Source organism: Neolamprologus brichardi, chromosome 12, assembly GCF_056152115.1.
Source record: "Neolamprologus brichardi isolate AB-2024 chromosome 12, ASM5615211v1, whole genome shotgun sequence".
Taxonomy (NCBI): Eukaryota; Metazoa; Chordata; class Actinopteri; order Cichliformes; family Cichlidae; genus Neolamprologus; species Neolamprologus brichardi.
In genome coordinates, this window is record NC_142115.1 from 20,405,204 (window position 1) to 20,426,595 (window position 21,392).

General features: G+C 42.8%; 2 protein-coding genes across 6 annotated transcripts; both read right to left on the bottom strand.

The window, feature by feature from the left end:
• Positions 1-413: 413 nt before the first annotated feature.
• pik3ip1 (phosphoinositide-3-kinase interacting protein 1) lies at positions 414-6,803 on the bottom strand. Its single transcript, XM_006784266.3, has 6 exons — positions 6,493-6,803; positions 6,183-6,311; positions 5,664-5,780; positions 4,046-4,228; positions 3,786-3,864; positions 414-2,153 (listed from the first exon to the last, which is right to left on the bottom strand). The coding sequence occupies exons 1-6, from the start codon at positions 6,602-6,604 to the stop codon at positions 1,937-1,939; spliced, it is 837 nt and encodes a 278-aa protein (XP_006784329.2). The 5' UTR covers positions 6,605-6,803; the 3' UTR covers positions 414-1,936.
• A 2,859-nt stretch (positions 6,804-9,662) lies between these two features.
• Positions 9,663-20,853, bottom strand: si:ch211-225b11.4 (tRNA (32-2'-O)-methyltransferase regulator THADA). Of its 5 annotated transcripts, none has more exons than XM_006784268.2 (31): positions 20,655-20,853; positions 20,380-20,560; positions 20,208-20,294; positions 20,097-20,124; positions 19,846-19,994; positions 19,647-19,766; positions 19,442-19,562; positions 19,075-19,220; positions 18,914-18,998; positions 18,700-18,836; positions 18,146-18,343; positions 17,317-18,037; positions 16,874-17,026; positions 16,675-16,784; positions 16,429-16,589; positions 15,344-15,498; positions 15,092-15,256; positions 14,858-15,006; positions 14,623-14,763; positions 14,438-14,542; positions 14,151-14,351; positions 13,902-14,052; positions 13,437-13,689; positions 12,784-13,020; positions 12,465-12,669; positions 11,996-12,184; positions 11,195-11,454; positions 10,927-11,097; positions 10,582-10,848; positions 10,291-10,493; positions 9,663-10,199 (listed from the first exon to the last, which is right to left on the bottom strand). In XM_006784268.2, the coding sequence occupies exons 1-31, from the start codon at positions 20,777-20,779 to the stop codon at positions 9,952-9,954; spliced, it is 5,622 nt and encodes a 1,873-aa protein (XP_006784331.2). In that variant the 5' UTR covers positions 20,780-20,853; the 3' UTR covers positions 9,663-9,951. The 5 variants fall into 5 exon arrangements, with proteins under 5 accessions (XP_006784331.2, XP_087705253.1, XP_035760788.2 ...); XM_087849127.1 differs by having other exon boundaries at positions 12,465-12,672; XM_035904895.2 differs by having other exon boundaries at positions 18,679-18,836.
• Between the last annotated feature and the right edge of the window lie 539 nt (positions 20,854-21,392).

A 21,392-nucleotide genomic window follows, 5' to 3' on the forward strand; every position in this document is an offset into this window, starting at 1 on the left:
ATATTTTATTTTTTCAACTTAGTTTCTTTTATATTTACATTGAATGACGTACATTATTTTTACATACAGGATTTATGTTTTTTTTTCTGTTTTCCATGCCCCACCCTGGGATTAATAAAGGATTTAGATTCCGTTACCACCTGCACGATTGTTCCCTTTCAGTGCACGTGTTGTCCCTTTTCATTTGTACCAGAGCAGGTGGAATGGATCCACAAAGGTTTAAGTTTTCTGATGTTTAACTGATTTTGTCCTATAAACAGTCAGCTAAACCTAAGCCTCAGTGTTGTGTTTAAGAACTGCCAGCAGGGGGAGCCAGTGCAAAAAAACTTCCTTCCTGTGAACAAATCAGCTCTATTGTATTGTTTTCTTTATTGCAATAAATGTAAGAAAGAATATAGTGAGTCCAACACACCTTATAAGTTGTACTTTTAGCTTTTTTTTATTTATTTCAGTCTCAGCAGTGAAAATCTGCATTCATAAAAATACAAGTTCTAAATCCAAACGCTGAACAAAAGTATTTTAAACACACTGCTACTATAAACAATGATCGCAGCCAGCGCACAGACACTTAAAATAACGGAGCAGCAGTAACTAAACATTACCAGTGATACGGATCCAGCAATAATCACAAAACAAGATGCTCTGGAGTGATTGGATCACAACAAACAACGCAGTAACGCAGTGAAAACTACCATTGCAAAATCTTGATGATGTCTAACGTTTTTAATTATTCTCAAGCATGTCATTTTAGTCCTGTTTTTTTAAGACACAAAAAAAGCCTCAGAAGGGGAAACATACAACAGGCAACCATACACATGCAATCATGTTCTCGAGTGTTTTTATGTGAACACCTAAACTTTGGACTGTTTCTACTATCTACTCCATTCCTGTGTCAACTCTAAAGCATCGCAGTGCGCACCTCAAATGTGTCAATCTAATCTAGACCTCTTCAGCTACACTGCCCTGCACTGCAAAGACAGATTTTTATGTTTATTTTATTTTTTCTAAAAGCGTCTGGTCTGTGTTGCGGCAGTGCTATTTCGTCTAACTACTGTCTCTCGTTCATCCTGAGAAGACTCTGGAAAATTTCCTGTCACTCCTTAACCTGTGAAAAAAAAATAGCAAGTCTTCTTTTTCACGTCTTCCCGGGACCACCATCGATGTTTTCAAATCAAATTTACCCGTCGGCTGAACACGAAAAACAAATCTCCAGGAACATTATAAAGGAAGTACATTCAGAAGTATCATGCTAAGGCAGTTTTTTGAGTTATAGGCCTTCCCTTGTCTTTAGTGGGCCTGTTTTACCTCACACTCCCTCATCCTGTCTCAAGAGGAAGATGATTATTTTTGGACCACATCTGTATCACAAGTGTGCACGCAAGAAAAAGCGGTCTTTGTGCGCACAGGTTTCTTGTCTGTGCCTCCCCGCCAGCACAGCCAGCAGGTCACTACAAATCAAAATAAACCAGATAACCATCACATAATCAAACCTCCCTTGAAAAGCAAAAGGTTATGAACATTTTCCCCGTTTCAAACAACACCTCTTTACACACTGGTGTCATTACGTATTATTATAAACACTGACTTGATATTCTTATTGTTATTTAAGAGAATAGCCCTTATTCTCTTTGCTAAAAGTATCAGATATGAACATTAAAGACCTCCAGACGTGCTCATTAACAACAGATCCACTGTAATGGGTTTCTAGTTGTTAAGGCTGTGTCCACTGTGTGTGAACTTATCTTGTTTGTGCCTCACGTGTTAAGAACAAATACAGAAAGGACAAAGCTTCACTCAGTTCAAGTCTCCGGAGACAACACTGCCCCCTGCTCCTTTAAAATAGACATTACTCAGGGAGGTGGAAAGGAGAAACAGGGAGATGGGAGTGCTTTGGTCCATAAAAGAAAAGAAAAATCATCAGGAACTAGATGCCCGCTCATGCTCCAGGGGTACCGGCTTGCTGGGCCATGAGAGGGTCTCCGCCATCCGCGTCGTCCTGCACGGGAGTGGTCTCATGCTCTGCTGTGATAACAATGGTGTTTTCATCTACAAGCTCACAGGTGGGATTGGAGAAAGCCGACAGGGGCAGGGTGATCCTCTGCATCTCACGCTCATAGACCCGCTGCTCGTGCTGCTTCTTCAGGTTCTGACCCCTAAAGGCAAACGCAAAACATAGATCGGTTATGATATCTCTTTATATATAGTTAACCCTCAAAAGATAAATCTGCAATAACTATTTTTTCTAAATGGATTTTTGTTAATTAACAATAGAATTTGATCATTCTCCCTTTTAACTCTTAGCTATCATGCAAACAACGAATCACAGTCAAGTCTTGTTTTGTTTTAAGCATCATGAAAATATCTATCATTCGCATGCACTCAGAAGCCTTGTCGCTGATCCTACACACTGTATTTCTGGGCGTCACCCAAGCAGCATATTCACGATAAGGGTCTTCAGAGAGCATACTGTACGTAGATAACACAGCCTGTTACACGAAGCGCTGCATTGTCAGCAGTGGGACAGATGGCCAGAGGAACCCAGAACTCACAAGCTGGCAGGGAGTTTATCTACTCCAAGGCAATGCAGCGACGGGAAGCAGCACGAGGTGACCTTCTGCTGATCTGAAGCCAAAACAGGCCAATATACCACTATCTGCCTGCTCCTGTGCTGTCTTTGCTCTGCCTTGAAACACTTTATATCACCACAAAGTCTTTAGGCTTTTCACAAATTTCCATTTCTTTTTCAGGACCAGAGGGTTAGCAATACACGAGATGTAAAAAAAAGACTACTTGTACTTAATGCAACAAAATGAATCAGTGCACTCCTGGAGGTAATCCAAATGGATGGTGTTTGGGGTAGGAGGGAAGCCTCGAGGGGATCGGTTTCCTTGTCAATAAGCTATCTATTCCCACAGCAGGCTGTTTCCACTGGGATATAGTGTGCAATCTTTGCCTGGAGCAGTCTGGGGTTGAAATCTTTCCTCAGCTCTTCTTTTAGGTGGCATAAGATAATGCAGAGTCAGTCAAGGACAGAGATTTGCAAAGAATGTAAGCATGTCTCCCACTCATCAAACCCATTACTGGTGGTGATGCTGCCAGTGTATGCTGAGGCCACTTATAAACCCTTTGACATAATATGCTTCTCCTCCTTATTAGTAATCACTTCCTAATAATAGAAAACGAGGATGAGGCAGCGCTAATCAGATAGGACAGCCCAACACAGATCCGGGAGGGCATTTTGTGTTTGCCAAAGGGAACCCGAGTCCCCTCTTTCGTAACATCGGGGCTAACGTTTTGCACGTTACATAACTGTACGCTTCCCTGTCCCATGCAGCCCCTCCTCCGCATCATCTGTTCTTTCGAGAACACAAAATAAGTGCTTAAAATAAACTGCAGGCATTTCATTTCATGCCACGTTTGCCCTCATGTTCTGTTGTGGTTTTTGTGAGAAAGCTCATAAAACTGCTGCCTTGCTTCTGAGAAGAACAACAGAGACCATCGGTAGGGAATCTGTTTAATAGTCAATTGCCTAAACTTAAGAGAACGCCAATGACACGTGATGTCGTGTGAATGAATCATTCCGGTATTCCTCCTCCACCTTTCAAAGCTATCAAAAACACTACAAGCCGGTTTAAACTGGAGGATGCAACTCTGAAGGATCACATTTTGGCTTTATCTCACATCTAAGTAGCTCACCATCCATGAACAGACAATCCTGAACATCCTCATGCACACAAATCCCTCTGATACTGAACCAGCTGGCTTGCTGTGAGTAAGATGCTCACCTCTTATAGAAGTAGCCCAATGTGATGCCCACTCCAAGGACGATTATAATCCCCATCATGATGATAGCAAGGACATATCCTGAAAAACAAAAGGAGAAGTGGAAAATGGTTAAAACAGAAGATACAGATATATAAGAAAGACTTTCAGCTCCTTTAAAAACGAAACTGTATAATTTATAATTAAAACGTATTCAAGCTGCAGGTTTGTGCACAATGCCAGCATCATACATGTTTTTAAAGTACATAAAAGCACAGCATACCAATAGCGCCAAGGTCCTTCTTCTTTTTTGGTCCTGTATGCACTCGCTGGCTGATCCCCATCACTGGCTGCAGAGCTGGAACATCTCCCTGCGAAGCTTTGGCTGGCTGAGCGCTCTCTGTGGAGGGAGTGGTTGCTTTTGTGCTGAGGGATTCAGTCTTTGCTGGTACGGAAGAGGTTTGTTCTAAACATACAGCAAAACAACTTTTTAGTGGTCTTTCTCCAAGTCATGTTTTTCCATATAACAGAAGTAATAAGTTGGTTTTTTTGGCCATAAAAAAACTTTTTAGTATACTGAAGATGCTTGCTAATCTCTGTGAAGGCACTATTAATGCTAAACATTGCACAGTGATGTGTAATGTAAAAGTAGTAACAGTCGTTTTGGAGAAACATATGCTGCCATCCAGAATGTGAAGTCATTGTATGTTTGAAAAGGCAATTCCAATAAACATCCTGCACAAACTACAGCAGCATGTCTGTGTAGTAAAACACTCTGGGTCTGTACTCTGGAGACTGACCAGATGATCAGAGGGAGTCGTCTCTGAACCTGGAGGCTTCTTGCTGCTAAAAGGGAGTTTTTCCATTTCCTACCTTTTATCTCTACTTTTACATGAAGTACTTCACTTTGACAACCCTAACCCAAGAATATGTATTTATGCTTTTAAAGCCTAATATATAGTTTTATTCTTTAGTGTGTGGCGGTACTTCAATTTGACCAGAAGTGCATCGTCTGGACCATGTGGTGTCCAATTACTGCTGGTCCAACAGCATTACCGCTGACACAAAAACAGCGGTAATGTTGTGGCATGAAGAAAGCTCTGAGATTTTTCTCAACAAACTGTTGGGATGTAAATCAATAGGGGACTGACGAGCACGTGCCTTTTGGGTTTTTTGTTTTTTTTTTCAATGTACCAGACACAAACAAGCCCAGCACAGCCAACTGCCACTCCAACAGATGACAACGTCTGCTCTTTAAATCTTTTGTCCCCGTTTCCTCCACAGAACTTGTTTATCAACTTTGCCCCAGTTAAAAGGCAGGAAGTCATAAACTGATACAGCCAATTAGCTGCTGTCTCCGTGGGAAAAACTTCTCCTCTGTGCCAATAAGCTCGGTGCTGGGCGTGGTCAACGGCTTTCCCCAAACAGAAGTTTGAGACTCGTGCACTGGTGCTTTGTTGTTGTATGACTTTTGTTGGCTCCCCAGAAGAGACGGAGACAAAGGTCACGCGAGATTCATCAGGGTAGCTTAACAGCGACCAACTAACCCACTACACTCTTAAAAGCAAGTCATCACTGATCCATCTGCAATGAGACTGGAACAAGTTTTGAACATGTGCTAGATGGACACTTTGTTTTTTAAGTGATAAGAGTTTCCAACTTGGCTGCACACTTTTTGCATTGACTAATAAGTTTCACCTCAAGCTGAGAAGCTAGAAAACATCATTATTAGCAAAAAAACAACAAAAAAACCCCCCCCATTTCTACTGCAAGGCCAGACAGTGCAGCTTATTTTTGGCCATGTTTCTACAAATGTCAAATTTGTTGTGCAAATGGCAGTTGTACTATGCATACAACTCGTAAAGTATTAATAATTACTGCTGTGTATAGGGTTTACCAACCTTTGCATGTCTCAAGTGCACAGGATTCTCTCTGAATTGCTCCATCTGGGCCAGCAATGTAGCACCAAGGCCTCTCAGAGGCGTCTGGGTTTCGGCAGTAATTGTGATCTCCAACACCTACGGGAGGAATGATAAAAAAAATAGCATGTGTCTGATACCGATGCCTTGTAGAAATAAAGGCCAATCTCTACGTGTCTGTCCCCACTGTGTGGATTCATTAATCATTAACACTATTTCATCACAGTACAATGAACGGCCTGGTATGAGCACAAACAAAGGAAAAGAGCAACTGGTGCATAAAATAGGCCACTTAACACCATCAACAGGCACAGATGCTGAAAATTCACATCTTTTATTGTATTTCACAGCCTTTCCTCTGATTTTGCCATGTCAGCACCTCAGCCAAGATGCTCCATGCTGTTTGTTATCCAGCACGGAAACTGTTGTGCCCAATAACATCTGTGAAGTCAAATCTGACTTCATTTTAAGGGGGGCATTAGATCTAATATATTTTTGTACCTTTTTGTGAATCTGGATGGATTGTAACATCATAGTCCCTTGTAGTATTGGTCCAGATTAGGCAGCTCAGACCTGAGGAGGAGTTCTGTTGTTCTCCTCTGTAGTCCACACCATGGGATCTCACGCAGTCTGAGCGAGACAGCAAAACAACAAGTGAGCGCAAGACATGAACTTATTTGTGCAAAGAAAACGAAAGCATAGAAAAATAATATAAACATTCACTCGGAGCACAGCTTTTAGAAAAACAAAAAAAGAAAGAGGAATTCAACACACACATACATAAAAATCAGTCTATAAAGCACAAGTTTACCTTTTTGGTCTCCATTTGATGCCCTGCTCTCCACCAGAGCCACACTCAGGAAAACAACGTGCAAAGAGAAAAACACTTTGCAGAGCTGACGGGCTGATTTCACAGACAACATTTTCTCTCTACACCAAAAATGTATATATATATATATTTCAATATATACAAAAATGTTTCCGATGGAGGACGAGCCTGTGCTGGATTCAGACACACTGCCCCTCTCGCTGCAGTCCCAGCCCTTGTTTTTGTCAAGACGAGCTCTCAGCTTACTTCGTAAACAGCCTTCTGCGGTGGAGGAGGTGGCGGTGGAGGAGGAGGTGTCCTTTGCAGCGCAAACCTCAAGGTCCTAAAGCCTCACCAGATTCCTATGCAAAGCACACACACACACACACACACACATGCACAATGAAGAGCATACCCTGAAAAATAGTACATGCAGCTGATGAGAGATTGTTTTGCTTAAGCTGTGAGGAGAACTTATTTCTCCCCCCCCCCCAACTATCCAGCCTCGATCCTGTTCCTTAACCAAGACTAATTTCCACACTTACAGCCTTTTCTCTGGTTTCCTATAAATAGCTGCTCTACTTTTCCATTTCCATGGAAAAAAAAAATTAAAAACTTTTCCATTTTAATCCCTCCAACTGCAAGGTCTTATGTGGCTCTAACTACTTGGTGCATTTATCCAAACTCCCTCTTCCTGTTTCACATGCTTCCTCTCCACCCCAGGAGGCCTTCTTTTTTTACCCTCCCCCCTTGTTTTTTCTTTTTTAGGTGGATATTGTCAGAAGTGGACTCTGCTGAACCTAATAAAGCAGGGCTGCCAGTTGTCTCTTCCTGTGCACAGGGAGCTGTATGCTCAAAGCAGAGTGGAGGCCTGTGCCATTGTTGGCTGACTAATAAAGAGGGCAGCCAACCCGTGACTCAGTCAATGTTCACTCAGCCACTTTTCAAATATATGCTTACTCAGTTTTCAGGCAATCACCAGAGCAAACAGTGAACATGTGTGCCGTACGCTCCAGTACACTCTGGCCTCTCTGGATCTAATCATTTTGTCTCATTGAGACTATCTATGTCATAAACACTTTCACTTTTTATCAGCACGACTTTCTCCAGAAATGAGCTGCTGTAAAGAATTCTTCTAAGAATTTCTCTCCATCGTGGTTAGGAATCAAAAAGTCAACATGACCATTCAATTATAGTTTCTCCAACCTGATGAGGAAGACTTCCTTACCTTCAGAAATGTGTCTGAGCCCTATCTGAATCGACTAAATTATAATAAATAGGCCTTGTTGGAGATTAAATGAAAGAAATCTGTGAAAACACATGTTGGCATTGTCTGCATTCATCTTTGTTCTCCTCCACAGAGACCTGCTGCGCTAAATGTTCACGTTAAAAGGCTAAATCTCCTGAAATGTTCCAGCTCATGCACATAAATTAAACTACAAAAAGCTAAGCTGAAGAAGACTGATTCATCAAGATGTCAACTTTTTGTCATTTTTATTTGTTTAATTATTTGACAATACTGAGCTGTTCCAGCCAAAATCTGAGTCATCTGAAGCTTTAGGCTGTGTAAGGTTGACCATTCACATTGACAATCCAGATGCCTGTGCCTAATATTTGATGATTTAAAGGTTTGGAAAATAATAGTAAGCAGCACTAATCATATTAATGACTAACATTTTTCCAAAGTATCACCCTTAAAAAAAGTTCTTGATTATATAAACTGCATAAGCTATTTTTTTTAAATCAAGATACAAGAAACTCTCATTTCAGATTTAATATAAGATTTAATTCATTATAAAAAAAAAACAAAACTAATTGTGGGTATTTTCTCACTGCAAACGCAAAGATCAGCTGGGTACCTGTGGTACAACAGTGGAAAAACATGACGTCCAAACAGTGCAGTGCACATACGTCTGTATTTATTTACACATCACATAAAAGGGGCTTCGCATACATGGTCTTGTTTCACGTTGCCATAGTTAATCATTTCATTAGCAAGGGCACGGGCTTACTGAGAACCCAGAGACTGTCAGTCACAAAGGCCGACAGAGGCTTTTCTTAAAGCAGATGGTCATTTTCCAGTTTCATGCACACTTTGCCTCCAGGAGGAAATCTCCAACCACCATGACCTTAAACTCACTTCTCATACTTTGTTTTCAAGTTTAAGGGGAATAAAGGAGTGTTCAGTCAAAAAACACAATTAAAATAGCTTTTCATTAAAAGTACACTTTTATTTTCAGGTATGTGAAAAAGCTTTCAAGAGTTAAAATAACAAGATCATTAAAAAGTAGGAAAGTAAAGTGTGTTCAAAACTAAGGAAGGGAAGCATGGTTTTGTTTTTGTCTGCAGCTGCAAGCTGTAGGCACTATTTAAACTCTTAAAGGATTCTAGATAGAATGATTATGTTTGTCCAAATATGGCCCCCACACTTGTGTTCTCCTGCTTCCATTATTTAAAATGAGCCCGTATCAACACGGCCCACACACGGTTTCCTTTGAGGCTCATGCTAATCTCACAGTACTCAGGTGTGGATTTTGCCATGGCTCATAGAAGACACATTGCGTAAGTTTAATCTACGAGCCATTAATACAAGCTTATAGTCATTACTGTTGCATAACCTAGATGCACACAAGTGCAGCGCTTCATATATGCACAATGCAAGCACATATAGAGGTAGGTTCAGATACAAATAAACTGATAATGCTGCACTACTAATCATGTCCAATCACAGCATGTACACCCGCTTTGATGTCCCTGTTTATCTAATAACAAGAGCTGCCCATCTCAAACAAAAGCAGTGATGTAAGACTGCTCAAGTGTGCGGTCTATTGCAGGGCAACCGCTGGCTCTCAAACACATTCAAGTCCATAATCATCAGCCCTCATGTGGTTGGAAAGGGAACACTTATCCAGGCAGAAGGCCTCTAATGGAACAATAAACCATGCACTGTATTCCCCTGGTGGGTAGCAGGCAGATGATTTCTCCAGATGCTGTTGCATTACATCACTGCATCACTCTGAGCCTCACTGCTGTCGATGCTCAGACACAGCAAACTTGTAGCTGGGAAACTGTTTATGGTGATCAAAGACAGACCTGCTATTCTAGTGACTGTAGCTCTGCAAGAAATGAACCAACTCTCAGAAAATGTTATAAAACTTTATTAAAAGGCATTGTATCATTAACATCCCTCTAGAGATTAGGAGGAGCAGCTGTTTTCTTTTTCTTTTCTTTTTTTTAAGCATATGTGCAGTGGGCATGAAGAGCCTGGATGGTCTCTTTTCTGTAGAGCAAATATTATAATGCCCAGAAGTGGTAGCAGCTCTTACATAACCTTGTACTGCAGCATCAGGATCCGCAGTACTCATTCACGCCTTGGCCCTTATACGAGTATGCCATCATCATCATTCTTCAAGTGTCTGCAGGTAATTTTATCCACAGCCACATCAGCCAAAAAGGCTCTGCTCATAGTGGCAGCTCTCCAGCCACAGCAGCTGTCAAAGCAGAAGGAAAGTGGACACCGTTCTGAGTGAGTAGACTACAAACGTCCTGTAAATGCATGTTCACGGATAAAGGATCACAAAGGTGTTGTATATAATTAGATGTTTTCAGTAGTCGGAGGAGGAAGGCAGCCCTGGTCAACAGGCCACACAGGGTGCTGTGGAAACGGGGGTCCACAAGGAGAGCCAGCCATAAGGGGGTCAATGATTCAGCTATAGAAAGAATAAATAATTGAATTATAACATTGAAAATTCACAAATATACAAGAGTATGTATATGGAGTTTGGCATGCTAATGTGGCACCTGGCTGGAATTCTTTGCAGACTGCAAGGCCGTCTACCACCTGTGCAGCATTGTCCTGTGCCCATGAATTCAGGCTCCGTGCCAGGGAAGAGGATTGAGAGTACTTTTCAGCCATCTGTAGCAGGTAAGGCAGTACATGCACGGACATCACAGAGGGCTCTGCAAACACATTGGCCTCATCCTGCTCATACAGACTGGAACACCTGAGAGTGGGAGCAATAGGCCACACGCAGTTAATATGGTTATATGGTTATGTTTGTACCAATGCATTGATTCAGTGATGAAACGTACCCCTCCACCGAGGCCTGTCTCAGCACAGATCTGAGGTCAGACTGAGGCAGGTGACACATCAGCACCTCCAGTGTGCCAGGAGCATCCCAGCACTCCGCTAGCAGCACATCTAAGAGGAATGGCAGAGCTTGATTGACCTGCATAAGGTAGACATTCCTCTGGCTTTGGCCTGTTCTTGCATGGTGGAGCACGGAGGCGAAACAAGCCGCTTTAATCCTCACCTCCTGGCTTTGGTCCTGCAGCAAGTAAAGGCCTGTGTTGATCAACCTAGGAGGGAAGATTCAGTGTTCTGAAGTCTTGCTCATCAGAGTGCATCACCTGACAACATGCTTTGACTTCCATTACCTGATCATAATGGGAACCAGAGTGCTGTATTCTTTCATTGTGTGGCTCATGAGTGGCGCTCCAGCCACACACAGAGCTTCAGCGCATGCTATCCTGAGCACTTCAGGGACATCTGGGGCCCAAAGGCATTCCAAAATACCACACCAGCGCTGGATCATGGATATCTTTAGACTGATTGGCAAAAGAAGAAAATTAGGGCTGCAGTGAGACGTACTCCAATATGGGACTTAATAAAGAAATAAAGTGGGGCAATAAAATGTGTAAAAACCTGGATTGTGGCCAATGGGACAGCAGCAGGCTAGCAGCAGAGAAAGCCTGGGATAGAAACTCTGGCCCGCCTCTCTGGTCCTCCACGTCCCTAAGCAGTAAATCCAGACACTCAAGCAGAACTGGCTCTTCCAGTGGGGCCAAGAGCACAACACGCTGGGATGAAACAGTATCACCTCTGACCATCACTGCCACCAGGGCTGCGAGGTAGCTCCTGCAGTACTCCACACTGCGGCTCAACAACGCCTCCCTTAAATTTGCCTGGAAGTGGATTTGATTGTAAGACGTTCAGGTTCTTTTTTGTCTTTTAACAGATCATTTCTCTTTATTTTCAGTTTACTGAATGCAGTGCTTGTGCATTGTTACTAAATCAGATAAACAGGTAAAAAAAAAAACTGCTGTAAAATAAACACCAAACCACAAAAGAATCATCTTTCCCACTGTCTGCAGGTATTCAGGATCTTATCGGATCTTTTTTAAAATGGGTGAGTTACACTGGCAGGAAACAATGCAGTTGGTTGATTTAGCAATAACGTAACACACAAGTGATATAAAGGGAATATATCCTCAGCACGACTGTACTAGAGTCGCCCTTTTTCCAAATTATAATAGTGTACGGGCACACCCTTTCTTTTGCCAGCTGTCAACCTCGGCTGGCATTATATTTAAGATTATCTTTGGCTCCGATGTTTCCTCTCATTGTATTATAAGAAGGTCGTTACAAAAAAAGCTGCTCGGCTGGTTTTGGGAAAGTTTGCTTTCTTTGTGTTGCCTCAAGTGTAGGGAACAAATCACGTTTTACCTGCAGCACCCTCTGGATCACTTTTTTCAAGCCAGTCTGCCGCAAACTCTGCCCATCCAGGACCCATGCAATCAATGTGAGTCTAAGATCAGGGCTCGCTGAAGAGAAGTTCTCCCAGATTTTGCATGCCCATTGTTGATCTGCACATAGAAAGTGAATGGCTTTTTCATGGAAGGATGACACCCCAACCTGTGGAAACAGGTATAGACAGGCTCAATACAGAGCAAATTAAGCAAAAACAAAGAAAGACTTGTGGTAAAAGCAGCTGCAAATATATTTTCTGAATCAACTAGATACTGAGTGACTGAGTTCAAGAGAAGAGTACTTAATTTTTTTTTAATTATATCAATAACAGTCACATTTGTGCTTATTTTATATAAAATGAAGGAGCTACACTTGCACCAGCCACATGAATCAGGCTTTGGAAGACCTTTTATGGGCCCAATAAACGGGTTAGTAGTTCACACACCTGAAGACTCTGCTGAGGTGTTTGGAGGTCACGCAGGAGTGTGCTGCTGAGATCTGAAAGGTAGGTCTCACAGAAGAATCTTCTAAGAGCATCGACCACATCGAGATAGACTGCTCTCACCAGGGGGCAGCGTTGAGCTTCAGTCACCATCCACAGCGATGCTATTATCCTGCTCAGCACCTCAAACAGGTCATCTGAAGGGGCGCTGCTAATGGAAACGCAGCAGGATTTCAAAACCCGACATTCTGATGAATGAACAAAGCCCTTTGAAAGCCTGAAAGTGTGACATGAAAGAATAAAGAGCTCTTTTAAGTCTCACCTGTTGCCGCTGAGAGCTCTTTCTAGAATAGCTTTGATCTGCAGCAGCTGTCCATGGAGCCGGTTGTGAGAGCACTGCTGCTGTGGACTGGGAAGTTGAGATGTCAGGTTGATGAGGATGTTCATGTACTCAGAGGGAGGAGTCATGGCAACCAGAGCCTTTGAGGCCATCATTCTCACACTGTAAATCGGACTGGCAGACAGCTGGAGTAAAGGAGGCAGGAAGTCTGACAAAGTTCTGGAAGAAAGGAGGAAAGCCAGGAGATTCACTTAATTAAATATTACTCAATACAGAGATGTATTAATGTGCAACTAACATATACCAGAAATGTATAAATGAAACAAAATGCTGACCTATACAAGGAACATTTTGATGAATATACTTATTTTTTCCAGCAAAATGAGATTGCTTATTTCTAAATGTTTTATTCTTGCTCTCAGTAGTTATGGTAGCCAGCTGTAGCTACATATTTACTGTGCAGACATGAGAGTAATATTGATTTTCTTATCTGACTTTAAGCAAAAAACCAAATGTGAAAATTTCCTAAAATGCCTTCCTTAAATCACTGGTCTTCAGTGACACTGTAAAGTCACTGTAATGGGTCAATCTTACTTCTAATCAAACTGTTTAAGAGAAATGTAAACATTACACACTCTTCTGAGTCTTGAACACCGGGCTGGAGTTGGGCTAGCAGAGTGAGAATAGGGTAGAGCGAGGGTTTGAGATGTAGCTTGGCCTCATTGGGTGGACCCTCGAGGTCTTGTGCTGACCCTCTCAGCTCGCCCAGGAGGAAGGGCTGGAGTGCAGGATAGTGGAAGAAGAAGGCAGCAGGAGACATAGCATGCTGCGTGGGGCCAGCCTCTTCAGAGGTCGACCGCTGGCCGAGCATTCGTGTGCAGAGAGAACCTGGAAACAGAGGTTATTTAGGGCTGAACTTAATAGCCGTATTCCTCAATAATCAAAATCTGTTTCTTCTTTAAAAGGAAACTGAGGTATTTCTAGTATTTGTACAGATATTTAAAGATGGAGAAAACACAGTAACATGCAATTTAACAAACTAGTCATGATGAAATACTACAAATACATAGTAAAACTAAAACTCTAAATGAGTGTCTCACTGTAAAGTTGCAGAGCAGCGTTCCTCATGGCCCAGCAAGGAGAGCTGAGCAGAGTGAGTGACAAGATAGCTACATCTGACGCAAACTGAAGGATAGCTGCTCCCAAAGCCGTGCTCCGCACCAGAGCCTGCAGGATGTGCACTGCACACACCTGTAAGAGGAAAGCACAATTATTCCACCATCTCTGCTGTTTTTTGTTTTGTCTTTTTTAATTACAAAAACCAACATCTTCCCTCTGTAGCTACGCACCTGTGGCAGGTCCAACGTTTGGTCCCAGTCATCATTTAGAGGAGTTCTGGCTGTTTCCAGCAAGGTTTGCATACTGTGGGCTAACAGTGGTCTTGCTTTACTCGCTTCCTCTGCAGACAAAATGCACAGGATGAGCATAGGCAACCCCGCAGCCCGCCGGGTCACAGATGTAGAACGAAGACACTGAACAACCTGCAGTCCCTGTAAACGGAAACGAGTGGAAAAACTCAATCTAAAAGCCAACAATCCGTGTAAAGCTTTCAACCCGAGAATGCACCATCACTTACTTTTTTCAGCATTTGGGCTGGGATATCCCTGAGCTCTGGATCACTGCTGCTCAACAGAGAAGCGCAGAACTTTGTGAAACCTATACAACATCCCTCTACTGCCCCCTGGTGAGGAAAAAATATAGTTTTTATAAAGTTTAAAACATCCAGACTCAGTGCCTCTCAGTGGGCTCTATAAAACTTACCCAGTGACGGCATTTGAGAAGAATATTCTTGAATATTTCTGCAGCTTTTATTAGATCCTGTTTTGTTAGAAGGCACTTGCTGGGTTGTTTGGATTGTGTGAGAATTTTCTCCACCAAAGAGCCTAAAAATATTCCTATTTCCTGATAAGAAAACAAATAATGCACATTTATCAAAGTGGTAAAAACATCTTCAACGTTCAGCAATCAGTTTGTGCATCTACATCTACAGCTATACCTTGAGGGAGACCCAGCAGCAGGTGAGAACAAGGCTGTGCTCCTCAGAGAGCAGGACACACTCCTCTCCCTCTGCCTGGCCACCTGCAGATGTTTGGGCTATCAGAGAGCTGATGGCATTTCCCATATCACAAAAGGAAGGCGGTGCATCTAGGACGAGGCAGAGTAATTTCTTGAGAGGTGTAGAAATAAATCTGAACTAAGTAAGAAGTGTTTCCGCAGACTGTTCTGTTACCCTTCTCGCTGGCACATGCTTCTGGATCTCCGTAAAGAACACCGAGCAGCAGCAGAGAGATGTTCTCCAGCAGGCCCAGCACCTCCATGTTCAGACTGGGGTCAAGGGTGTCATATACACTGTTGGGTGTCTCAAGCAAACACCTCTGAAGAGCACTTAGAGCACCTGCAACCCAATTCGTGAGAGGATTTAAAGGACTGAAACTGTTTTTGAGGTTTATGTAAATTTATCCTAAATGTCTCTCAGTCTCACCATGTATAGGCTTTTCTCTGGCAGCAAGCATCATGTCTGCCTTGGCTGTTAGATAGTGCTCCTCGAGCTCCTTCACCAGGACTTTAACCATGCAGAAGGCCTTTGAGTTACTTTCCCTACTGTTCAGCCTGCAGTCCTCACACTGGTGTTTTGATCTACAGTGACAAAAAAATGGTAATTAATTTTCTTCCTGGTGTCCCCAGAAAAAAACCCCGGCACAATGGATCCGATCGTCACACCACAGTGAATCTAAATAGTCCAATCAGAGTCCAAAATATACAACGAATAAATGTCATCAGTGAGAAGCTGTTTTTAAGCAGTTTGTTCCAGTTTGATGCACATTACAATTATCAATGCTAAAAACAAAGCTCTGTTTTTATGTAAAACATTGCATGTCTGGATTCATAATACTGTGTCTCCTTAGTTCATCTTACATGTGAATACAAAGAAGTATTTTCAAGCCACAAAAGTTTCTTATATAAAAGACTAAACTGCACGCCATCCTTTCTGTACTGTTCTTCAATGAGCAGTGGCAGCTCTGTTTTGAGTGAGCTGGTTCTTATTAAGCGTGAGATGAGAACAAAGCTTCTGGTACGTCTGTAAATTTAAAAAAAAAAAAAAATCACATGTGCTTCTAGTGGAAATGTCTTTTTATTTTAGCAACTATATTACTAATCTCAGTTAACCCTGATTTATGTTTTTTCACAAAGTTTGGGTGTTCAGTAACTTCCCCTGCCAAAGAAATCTCACTACCTGTGAAGCATTTTCTAAAGTTCCTTTGTATTATCAGCAGGCAATGCAAATTGTTCCTTTGACTGCCAACTGCGTCTACACAATCAGGAGTTTATGTACCTACAGCACCATTTAAAGAATCTTATCATTTCAATTCTCCAAAAGCAAGAAAACCACTGTAGCATTGGGAATGCTACAGTATTGTGCAACAGTGACATATTTCAGGGGACCAAAACACACCCCTGTCTAATAGACTGCAACTCTTAATTAATCAACAGCTTGTGCTTTGAATCCACATGCCAAAAAAATAAGAAATGTAATAAGAACGACAGCCTTTAGAGATCAGTTCTTACTTCTGAAGGAGGATCTTCATCATCAGTGCTCCCATTTGGGCCTCCTGCACCCGGGGACTGCATAGAAGCTGTTTAGTTCTCGTATGCAGCACTTCAGTGAGATCATCTAGAAAACTGGGTGGAAAAAATCTCAACAATAACCCAGCAGCAAGCTCCCGAATCTGGGGAAGGGGGGGAGAGAATTCCTTATATTCAGCTTCGATTGATTTAAGCCAATTAAAATTTCAAGGTAAGAAACGTCTCTACCTCATTTGTAGAATCTTCTAAACAGCTGAGAAGTACTAGCTGTTTCGTCCTGCTGAAGAAATCCCACTGTCCTCTCTGTCTGGCACAGCTAATGAGAGAACTGATATTTGCTGCAAACATGTTCCACAGATATCATTAAAAGCCAAAAACAATAAATCTGTTAAGTGTAGAATATCAGCATCACATTTTCCAAACGTACCCGGAGGTTGTCCCTTCTTCCTGTCTGGGCTCCAGGTGTCTGTGCAGGTCTCCAGCACTGCTGAGAGCAACAGCAATGCCGTCTTCTTTCTCTGATAACTGTGTCCTGGTGCCAGATAGGTGTATGGAAGCTGACTCAGCCATTCCACAAATCCTATATGACATATGAAAAGAAGAAGTCACTCACCTACGCACTGTTCAAACCTGTTTGAGACTGCCTATCAATCAGAAGAAACTGGCTTAAAGGAACGATCGCCTTAAAGGGAGGAGAGTTTGTTTCATACAGAGGACCACCTGACTGCCCTGGTGTAGGTTAAATGGGGATTATTTTGAATTGTGAATCATGCAAAGCTACTCTAGTATAGTCTAAGGACAAAAATTAGGAACTAGAAAGGTCTCATTCAAAAAAGACCACATATACAGTGTGGTAAATGATTTTCTCACCTATTCCCTGATCTAAGAGATCCTGTGTCCTTTCCGAGTGAGAGGATTCTCCTTTCTTTTTGCCCTTCTGTCCTCTGACATATGCCAAACAGCCATCTCTGATCCGAATCAGAAACTTCTTCACTCCAGCCTGAAAATGTTGGCGAAAAGGCGAGGAGTCGCAGTTTAGATTCTGAGGTATGAACGTCCGCATGATCGCCATCTCCTGTGGAGTTGGTGTGTCTTTGGTCTTCGGGCGGCAGCAGAGCAGATTGAGAGCAGCAAGTCGTACTTTGTCATCTGCAGATCCTAGAGCTAGCTGGAGGGTCTCTAAGGTGGAACTACCCTGAAGGGCCCAGAGGGAGTCTCCAGTTACAGCTCGATAAGAGCTCAAGATGCAGGCCCAGGCGTGGAGGTGACCTGGGGTGTATGGGTCCAGGGAGGCCAGCATGTGGTCCACAGCAGAGGGGAACACCTGGAAGGTGCAGGGTAATAACTGCGTTGCACTGTTGTTCTGTAGAAGAGGCACTTCAGATGTCAGCGCCTCATGAAGGACAGATTGCCAACGCCGTGCCCAGTGACTCGCCAGATCCAGCTCCGCGTGTGAAGAAGAGCCACCACACAGCTCTCGCCTCTGCTGCTGGATCAGACTTTTATAAAGCTCTGACCCACACGGTGCCAGGTGATTGGTAGACAAGCACTTCAGGAGATGACTGGATACTTCAGGACACTGATCCAGCAGCTGAAGACAGGAAGGGCAAAAGAAAGACAGAAAAAGTAAACAAAGACATGACCAATAATGACTAGCTCACAACATTAATTAACACTGTAACTGCCCGTAAATTCTCACCTTGTCAGTACCCAGATACGGCAGCAAGGCACACAGGCGATGATACTTAGCTTTGGCTTCCCAAGGTAGCTTCATTATTCGCTCGAGCAGAGTAAGATAAAGAGCCCTCTTTGTGTCACAGAACTGTTTACAGTCCATCTCATAGAGATCCAGCAGCAGAAAAAATGCACTGCGAGCAGTTTCTGACACCCCGTCCACCTGCAAACGCACAGTACGACAACCCTGGCTGTAATATGACTTTATTAATTGAGCAGCTAATATGACATCAACCAAGACAGAATATAAACAAATTTGATTCCAATTACAGTCTATTTTAAGTCTGTTGTTTATCAGACATAAAATATACAAGTAAGTTGACTAATCTACAATCATGGTTACTAAAGAATTATAGAGGAGAGGAGTAGGATATGATAGGATTTTTTTTTTCTGCTCCCCTTTCCTCTGCCTATCCTACTCCTGTCCTCTGTAATTCTTTCCATATTGCCAGTTTTGTCTATCAAAGAGTTTGAATATTAAAAAATGTCCCACTTCACTTTTTTCTGTTCTGTTCTCACCGGGCTTTCTGCATTGGTCCAGATGAGGTGAATGAGCTGCTGCAGCAGAGTGCAGTTGTCAGGAAGAAGGCGAACACGTGTCACCTTCCACAGATCAGCCAGACATTCTTTCACCTTCTTCAGCCATAAGTTTAACACTGCAACAACACCTCAGGTTTATGTAGGCGACAGAAGTGTTGCAAAGTATGAACAAACAGCTTAGGCAGCAACTCACCTTCGAAGGCAAAGTAGTGACAATCCAGCTTCTCCTCGCACAAAGTAAACACCAGAGGAAACAAACCGTGCAGCAGCAGGCGATTCTAAAGAGAAAAGTTTGGAAATGAAAGCAAGCACAACCACAATGCATGCTCTGGGGTGGACTTCAGGTAGATTTACTTCTGGGGCGTCCTCATGTGAACTGAGCAAAATGTGAGGTCGACAGCAGGTCAGGAGACCTCTGCAAACAGCCAGTCTGGCCACTCCGTCCTTCTCTGCAGGGTCGCACTGCACCCGGAGAACACCGACAGCCAGCAGCCAGGGCTCTGAGAAATAACAGGAAGTGGGAGCTATTCAGCAACGAGTGTCCACACACTTACCGTGTGCTGTAGAATCTGTGATAACACATTGTGTGCATAGTTTCTGATCAATTTTTAGACATAGTGCAACATATATTACATGTATTGGCAGATCGTTCGCTTGGGTAAACATCTGTTCAAATTCCAGTGCTTGATTTGCTTCTACATTCATGTCACTGCTTCCATACCCAAGTGAGAGACCTGTAGCAGACTCCAGGCTGCAGCTCCTCCAGCTCCGTTCTCTGAGGCTGTGTTGATCAGCATGGCCATGGCGGTGCCGGCAAGAAGACGAGTGTCTCTGTTGCAGCACTGCACGACAGGACACAGTCAGCATTAAGCTGTAACAGCTGACATTTATCCCGTGAGTGAGTGATTAATTAATTCTTTAGAAACCTGTCCAAGTATTATGGCCATAAGGGTCTGCAGGATCTTTTGCACTGGGGCTCTCTGTTCCTCATCCCACACCAGAGGAGCAACTTCACTGGACAACAGCTGGAATATCTGCAAACACACCTGCAGAGATTACAGTTCTCCGGTCAGTGACAGAGGTCATGCAGTAAGTTGATGATGATCCACACTGCTCCTCGCATACCTTGACTGTAATGTAGCACAGCGGTCCATCTCTCAGGGATTCTTGCTGCAGTGCGACAGGGAGCAACTCAGACACTTTGTTCAGCATGGACATGTACGACTCTCTCCACACCTCACGGCCAACAGTGCTGTCTTCCAGGAACATACAAGCTGCAGACAGTGTGTATATATATACACACAGGAACAACAGTTAAACACAAGTTAAAGGTGGCAACTTACTAAAAATAAATGTAAGTTTAAATTTGTTCTGACCTCTTTGCAAATCCTCAAAACACAAAATCTGAAATGAAGACAAGGTCAAAGTTAGCTGCAGTCCTTTTATGGAAATGTGCGACCAACCAAAGCGAAGTGAGGACTCTGTACCTGGTCACTGTGGACTACGGAGTGGAAACACTCACGGGTCTCTCTAAAAACCAGCTGGTGGTCCACCTTTGCTAAATGTTGCAACATCTGTTAAGGAATAAAATAAAGGTGTAAATGTGCTTTTCTCTCTTTAAGCAGCGAACAGCCACATCTGACACAAAGTAAAGCCAACCTGGTCCACTTTGCGACAAGCTGTGGAGATGCCGACCATCTGCAGCTGCGTGGATATGAGCAGCCTGACGAGAAGTGTGAGATGGTCGTTTTCTAAACCAGACAGCTGTGCTTCAGAAAGTTGTCTCAGCAGCTGGACAGCTTCCTCCAAGCAGCGCTCCTTGCATCTCTTCACGCCGCTCCTGTTCACGGAAGCGCACTTATTCATCCAAACTTTTCAGAACAGCATGCAGTGTTTTAGAAAATAGATATGTGTGCCTGAGGTGCAGCTGCTACCTGGACGACTCAGACAGTTTCTGAAGAAACTGCCTCAGAGTCCGGCTGACGTCCACAGCTGCTTCATTCTCGGTGATCACACAGTCCTGCAGACTTCTCAGCAGGTCTTCAAACCCCAGCATCATCACTCCGATTCCACAGTACAGATGTGTACTGTTTCCAGACACCCAGCGAGCACGTTGATTTACAGGTCACGTGACAAGACTCTTCTTCTACTATTTTTTAGAGCAGCTGTCATCGCAGACTTACAGCCGCATGCTGCCACCTAGAGGCCGAAGTGTTATTGTTGCTATCCATAGATTTTCAAATTTGAAATGTACTGGTTTGCAAAAAAAACTCAAATAAACAATTAAACAAAACAACAACAACAAAAAACCAAACAAACAGAAAAAATAGTGACAAATTTTTATTATTGGATTTTATGTGTAGTTTTGTTTTGACACGTCTTTAATTACTGACCCTTTTGCTAAATATTATATATACTGTCCTCAAATGTTGATCTATATATTGTTAATATTTTAAGTGTTTCTAGTTGATTTTGTGATGTTACTGACGGAGTTTTTAGTTCTCATTATTCTGGTACTTTGTATCCACAGAATCGTGGGAGAAAAATAAAATCAATCAATCAATCAATCAATCAATCAATCAATCAATCAATATAATGTAATATTTTGCGATGCTTTTCTTCACCAGAGGCCAGTGAGGTTCTGAGCCTGTAAGTATAAACCACTCCTGACC